At 39.2% G+C, this 6876-nt stretch overlaps 2 protein-coding genes and 1 long non-coding RNA gene across 3 annotated transcripts in view; 1 reads left to right on the top strand and 2 right to left on the bottom strand.

Moving 5' to 3' along the window:
- Positions 1-6876, bottom strand: part of LOC116706724 (uncharacterized) — a 42428-nt gene that overhangs the window by 8556 nt on the left and 26996 nt on the right. The window lies entirely within an intron of this gene.
- The window catches only part of cfap206 (cilia and flagella associated protein 206), an 11343-nt gene that overhangs the window by 3046 nt on the left and 1421 nt on the right, over positions 1-6876 (bottom strand). Inside the window, exons 3-9 of the mRNA XM_032543684.1 lie at positions 6279-6369; positions 4789-4977; positions 3404-3571; positions 2087-2301; positions 921-1040; positions 599-797; positions 234-374 (exon numbers count right to left, since the gene is read on the bottom strand). Of these exons, the coding sequence (XP_032399575.1) occupies positions 234-374; positions 599-797; positions 921-1040; positions 2087-2301; positions 3404-3571; positions 4789-4977; positions 6279-6369 (1123 nt within the window). The remainder of the gene's footprint in view (positions 1-233; positions 375-598; positions 798-920; positions 1041-2086; positions 2302-3403; positions 3572-4788; positions 4978-6278; positions 6370-6876) is intronic.
- Positions 1141-6876, top strand: part of LOC116706732 (uncharacterized) — a 17394-nt gene continuing 11658 nt past the window's right edge. Inside the window, exons 1-2 of the long non-coding RNA XR_004336306.1 lie at positions 1141-1219; positions 4375-4382. This is a non-coding gene — a long non-coding RNA (uncharacterized LOC116706732). The remainder of the gene's footprint in view (positions 1220-4374; positions 4383-6876) is intronic.

The raw sequence follows: 6876 nt of genomic DNA, 5'->3' as shown, positions 1-6876 counted from the left end.
GGATGGATGGATTGATGGCTTGATGGATGGTTATCAATGAGGCAGTGGAATGTAGCCCGGAGGTGGCTATGACAGCGGGCTTTTGTCTTTCAGTGATCCTGAATAGATACTTTAGGTGACCTAGTTTGTTTGAAGCATGCTGAGGCCTTTACCCATAAGCCCAAATTTGACAAAGAAAAAAAAAATTAAAATACCTTTCTCGATATCATATTAGTGTATCATGAGAACAGTACCTGGTAGTAAAAGCCCATCGCTGTTCACAAGCGTGTAGCCACAGAATCCATTATACTGCAGTGGCAGCTCATTAAAATTGGCTGTTGTTTCAGGAAGGAGCCATTCCTGTGTCTCCATCTCAGCAGGAACAATACGCTCATCTGAAAGGCAAAGCAAAGAAAAATAACTGTAAAAAGACTTTATGAGAACCAAATCTTGTTTTAATAAAAGAGATTTCTTTTAAATTAATAGAACACATTGGAAACAGCGAGGAAGTCTGGTTTTTTTACATTTAATTTAAAGTAAAACAAAACCCATCTATATTCTGGTCAATAGGGTACTAAAGATGATGACATACTGTAACTGTTGCTGACATCAGCCATACCTGAGGATTCAGTCATTCTCTGTTCATCTGTCTTCACCTCTGACGCCTCCAGCAGACTGTCCAAATAAGCCTCCGAAAACATCTTGGCCTGAGAGGCGATGAAGGGCTGCAGATTGTGCCTGATGTTATTAAGGATGTTCAGCAGCTCAGCCTCATCCTTAAGTCCAGACCACACCTTTGACAGGGACTTGAACAGTGGCTGAAAGAAAATATGAGCAATGAAAAAAATGGGACTGTAGACAAAGAAAATAACCAGACACAAATATAAAATAACAAGACATAGCAACAGTAGCAACATAACATCAGTGACCAAGACACTTACAAAAACTCTTGCAGTCGGTACAGCTGTCTTTGATTGCACAGTTTCTTTTAGCAGCTTCATCTGTGATGAGAGCTCAGTCTGTAGGCTTTCAACATGCTTGGCACATACACATGCATCAGCCTGGTGGTAAAAGGAAAACGCATATTTATTTAGTGCCTTCTTTTATAAGCTGCAAAAATGGGTTGCTATTGTCGTGTAAATTCACATTAAAATAGTAATAGTTTTAGGCTATGTTCACACTTGGCGTCTTTTTTTGACGAGAAAAAGTTGACTAGGGAGCTTTTGTAGTGAAAAAAAAAGTTGCCAGCGTTTTTATTACAAAAAGCAGCCAAGAGTGTCTTTTGTTGCGATAACAACAGCTACTGCTACAGTATCCTAGCTAGAGCGCTATATGGAGAATCTGTAAGGTGCATGTGTGTGTGTGTGTGTGTGTGTGTGTGTGTGTGTGTGTGTGTGTGTGTGTGTGTGTGTGTGTGTGTGTGTGGTGAATGTGAAGATGAACTGCTACCTCCTCTGTCAGCTCTATCCACTTGAAGAAATAAGAGGAGAAATCAGACCAATCACAACAGCTGGTCAGTCTGAGTCATGCTGCCTGAACTCATTACTATTCATGAGCTGGGTAAAGAATTCTGATAGCCAGGCTCTCATTGGCTAGCTGTTAGCCAATCAGAGTCAAGCAGCTTAGCTGGTTGAATATTAATGAGAACTGGCCCAAATGGAGCTGATTCTTTCTGCAGGCTTTCTATGCCACACTAGAATGGCTTGAAACAAGGTAACCACGGTAACCAAGTTACAGAGTCCATGGTAGAACTTCAGATATTACCAGGAAGTCATGAAAAACGTGTGGCAGGGCACCTTTAACTCGCTGTGCTCAGACTCCATTTTTTCTTGCTCTTATGGAAACGACAGGTCTGGCTACTCCGGTTGTCATTGGTCGGCTGTGATAAAAGAGATTGACGTAGGACGTTCCGAGCTGCAGAAAAGAAATTGGCAGTGGCGTTTAAAAAAAAAACCTGGGGACCTTTTTTGAAAACACGGTTTCGTCCATAAGTTTATAAAGTAAAACAGACTCCGGGAGCTTAAAAAAGACACCAAGTGTGAAGATAGCCTTAAGCTACACTAGAAAATACCACAATGACACAAACCATCATTTTGCGTAACCTCACCAGTAACATTTTGAGGAAAACTTCATGCTGCCTGATGTTGTAGAGAGCCCGTTTGAGCAGGACAACTGGCACGTCACATTCTCCAGGCTGACTGTCAGGGTCCGCTGGCTTCTCCAGCACCGCTGTGTATTTCCATGCCAAATTTTGTGATACACTGAGCTCATGTTCAATGTTTTTAATGGTGACTGGAAGAGCTTCAATAAGGATTGTGGGCACTGCGGAGAGAATGTAAAAGGAAGTAGCAAAATTACCAAATGCAGTATATATTCTAGTGAAGAAGAACCTGATGATGTAGTTGAAGTGTACACTCTTGGATGATTAAATATAACACATCTATGGACTGGACTAGGTCTCTCTCTACATTACATAAGTGTATATGCAAGTTATATTCAATGTTTTGAGACATTAAATATTTAGGGCTTTTATGCATCTGTGCCCAGGAGCCAACATTTCTCTCATAAACTGTCTATGATGGCTTTATGGTTATAGTATTCTTAGGCTGGCTCAATATATGTATATTACTGGGATATAGCCTGACATTGCTAGCTCTTGTATGGGGACTTAGCACAGGACGGTTGTGATTGGTTTACAGAAATACAAGCCAGAGCTTTTTTTACCCCTATTGTAGAATAGATGAGCGGTGTAGTTGGAGCTGCGGAGTATGGGCGTACATTTCATCCAACAGTTGGAGGGGGACAAGATAATATTTTAATTTTTGAAGGGGACACAAATAATAGCCAAAATTGCGCTTGTATAAGATGTCTGTAGCAAGGCTCTTTTATTCACTTTAAACATTGGATGAAGTGATTGTTTTTTATCTTTAATTCAGATGATGCTGAGGCATTAATAAATTGTTTGCTTACATGTTGCTGATGAGCTTGTTTTTTTTTCTCGTTTTTTTATTGCTGATATGTTTTACTTTGTGTTTGTATTTTTATTGTTTAAACATGTTTAATAAATTGACTGAATAAAAAAATAAAAAATAAATTTCAATAGAATATATTATGCTTTTTCCCTAATGGTCTGAAGTTGCTAAATGTACTGCTAATTACGTTTAAGAAATAACAAGGTCTGAAAATTCGCTAAATCTAACGAGAAAGTCCCCCCGAAGGAGGACACAGAAGATTAAAAAACACAAAGGACTCTTCAGAAGAGGTAATTATCTTCACTTGAGTTTCTGCATGTGAAAGTCGCCAGACGACACAATCTTCTAAACATAGTCATACTGAGAAATCCAGAGAGAGCTGAGTGGAGCTGGGCACATTTCACTGTCTGTAATGCAACATGCTTTTTTGTCAGTAGCCTGGTGTACTGTACTTAGTTCATGGACGTCAGTCTCCTCGCCTCCCTTCTTGCTGGCTTTGTTGAAGAGTCGGATTCCTGTGACAAGCATGGCGAGCTCTTTGAGCTGCTGCTCCTTTTCCCGCTTTAAGAGCACCATGAAGGCTCCCAGTTCCATCGGAGGGAAGACACTCTGCAGGGCAGCTGGGAAAAGAGAAGATGATGAGAAATCAAGAGTCAGAAAACAGTTCTCAATCTTTCTTAGCCCACAAGATTTTTGTTTAATTGTCTGCATCCAAATGAGTCTGAAGTTGGGTTCATACCTATTGAAAAGCTAGCAAGTAAACTTTGGTGAAATGACTCGCATCTCATTTAATGTCTACAAAGCAACGCATGATTCAAAATCCGAGAGAAAACTCAAAGTGTGTAGTTCACTGGTTGATTGATTTACTTGAGGCTAGTACAGTTCACAGACATAGCTTGTGCTTTCTAAGCAGGGTTTCTGCAGGTTTTACCAAGTAAAATTTGAGACTTTTTAAGACCTTAAATTTAAGACCCATATCACAACATTAAAAACAAAATTATACACAGCAGATGTCAGGGTAGGAAAACATCTGAAACAATTCTCTGATTTCCTCATTCGCATTATAGGACTGGTGTCTAGTCACCCTTTTGAGGACCCACCTAAAACTATTAAACATATAGAAGTGTGTTGGTGCCTTAACGGTGCCTGAATTGATACTTCAAAATAGAAGAAGCGCATGGCTTGTGTTTAAAATAAAGAAGAGCATGCAGAGGCTGTTGGACATCCCAGTGTTACAGTGAAATACTGCCACAGTATACAACGTTTTGTTTCAGCATTAAAGCAACTGCTGGCTAACGTTACCTGCTGCAAAGTGTAAGGTTAACTAGCATTACATACAGAGATGCTTCTGTTGCCTCTGATATCCATTTTGGAGCACCAGAGAGCAGCGCACAAATTTGATTGGCGCCAAAATAAGGCACAGAAATCTGCGTACTGTAGGCCTTACATTTTGATTTTGAAATGTAAGACTTTTAAAGACCCTGCGGAAACCCTGTCTGAGGCACTGGAACATGATTTAATGTTGTTAAAATAGGTGACATTGCTTTTAATCCTGCATTCAACAATCAAGTGCTCATTAGGGTTGTCCAAATGAAGCTTCAAATTTCACTGTATTTGCTGACCCAACTAGATGGTGCTCTTGGTTTAAAGAAAAAGGCTCAGGGAGTGGCAATTCAGTGTGCTTTCAACTCTTTCTTGAACACAGATCGCCATCTAGTGGGCTCAGAAAATAAAGGAAATGCTTCTTGAAGCTTTATTTAAACATCATTAGCTGTATCTGTACTATCTGTACTGACTATAGTTCCCCAGAAACTATAAAAACAAGTTAAAGTGAAACCTGTAGCCTGTTGCACAGCCTTGTCGTCTTTAGGTGAGCCCATGCTGGTGGACAGCTGGACAAAGGTGATGATTTTAAGGTACAAAGCGTCTAATTCCTCCCGTCTTTTCACTCTGCTGTCGGTGATCTCTCTGCTCACTGGACTCAGCCTGGACTCCACCACCCGATGTATTTCCTCAAGAAACTCACCTATCCAAAAACAAGTGCCCCGTAAAAATGTTCTTAAATATGCAGTACTAAATATGCAGTCCTTTAAACAGTTAACATTTGAAAGTAATCCAAAGCAAACAGACAAACAAACAAAAAAGCTAAAACGTGCTCTCTTTTGTTACTTCTGGAAGCCTTGCGGAAGAGCTTTCTGCAGTCTGAAGTCTGTCTACAGCTTATTGATTTAGACAGAAAAAAAGAGCATTGCAATAATCAAAATATGACCAAAATGAAGGCATGTGTTACAGCTTCAGTGTCTGTAATCCGAGCATAAGTCAAAGCTTTGGGATATGCCAAAACTGATAAAAACCGGACTGAACTATCTCACTGACTTGATCATTTTCATCAAAATTGAATTTTAGCTTCGGGTTTAATGTTGAATGATAAAAATCCCAGATGTAATTCAATAATTTAGATATCTGGAGTGTTAGAGTTTGAAGGGAAATTCCAGGTATCTCCTAAAATACTGAGGATGGGGAACCTCACGGCCTGGTATAGATACAGTCCCGGACCGCAAAGCCCTGCAGAGGATGGTTCGAGCAGCTGGACATCAAGTAGGCTTTGCCCTACCCTGCCTAAAGGATATTTACAGCAGGCGCTACACGGATAAGACAAGGAGAATCATTAAAGATCCAAACCACCCGGGTAACAGCCTTTTCTCCCTGTTAAGGTCGAGAAGGATATGGTCATTCCTCTCGCCGACTCAGTCTTTCCTCAAAAGAAACTGGATTTGACTGCAACCTTTGTACTTCCTCCTGTGTTCCATGTAATAACTTGGCTTAATTTGCACATGGAATGTAAGTTTTGTGGTGTAAAATTGTGTTGTATGTTTTACATAATTAAACCATTTTTGTATTCATGGTTTTGTATTGTTGTCTTGTTTATTTGTATGTTGTTTGAATGTGTTTTTTTTATCTTGCATTCCTAACTGCTTATCAAGTTTCCCATTTGGGATAATGAACAGGTTTAAAGGGAGCGTTTACCCTCAGGCCACTAGGATCCTATATGAAGACTACCCCCCCATGTATTACAATTGGGTTGTGTAATTTTTTGTGAGCATTTCTCACTATTTTCGGACATTTTATAGACAGTTGATTAATCAAACAAGTAATTGACATTAATTTTAGTTGCAGCCCATTGAGTGACTAACTCATGCATCAAAAACTACATTCATCATGACAATACATTTAATCAGTTTTGATTCTATGCTGTAGAAAATTTTGCATTTTCCTCATTATAGAAACAGAAGGCATTGGTACTTCATTTCATCCAGTAACACTTACGCCGGGAGGTGTAATTCATATCAAAATACACTTGCATTTTGATTGTGTCAAGGGACGGGCTGCACTTTTCCATTAGTTTTGCCAGACACAGCTGAAAGAAATATGGCAGACAAAGATTAGAAACAACAAACGAGTTGAGAAAAAAAAGACTGTTTGGAAATAAAAAGTACGGTCAATATTAACAGTTAATTTATTTGTGCTCAGCCCAGACCTTCAGTCCAAACTAATCTCTATCTTTGCTGGGACTGTTATGGGTCATTCTGCTTTGTGTTTGTGTCTGTCAGAAGAAAGAAAATTCTTCATGAAACTTAAATGATAATTTCGTTTTTGTTTGTCCTGTTCAAACCTATTTTCCCATGCATTGGTGTCTAAATGTTTAATGTCAACAAAAATCTTTTATAATTGGTCCAGTATTAATTAATAATATAGGGCAAATGTGCATTGTCAATTTCAGTGCTGTTTTTGCCACTGGCATGCTCAGAGTGTCTGATATTTGAAAAGGATCCCTACAGAGATGGACACTTTTGTTAAAGAGTAAAATTGTTTGATGAACAACTTTGAGAAGCTATTCTAAGGATTTTGAGCATTGTTCACTTTT

Source organism: Etheostoma spectabile, chromosome 18, assembly GCF_008692095.1.
Source record: "Etheostoma spectabile isolate EspeVRDwgs_2016 chromosome 18, UIUC_Espe_1.0, whole genome shotgun sequence".
NCBI lineage: Eukaryota > Metazoa > Chordata > Actinopteri > Perciformes > Percidae > Etheostoma > Etheostoma spectabile.
Note: the sequence above shows the minus strand (reverse complement) of the source record. Positions and strands in the feature narration are given on the sequence as shown.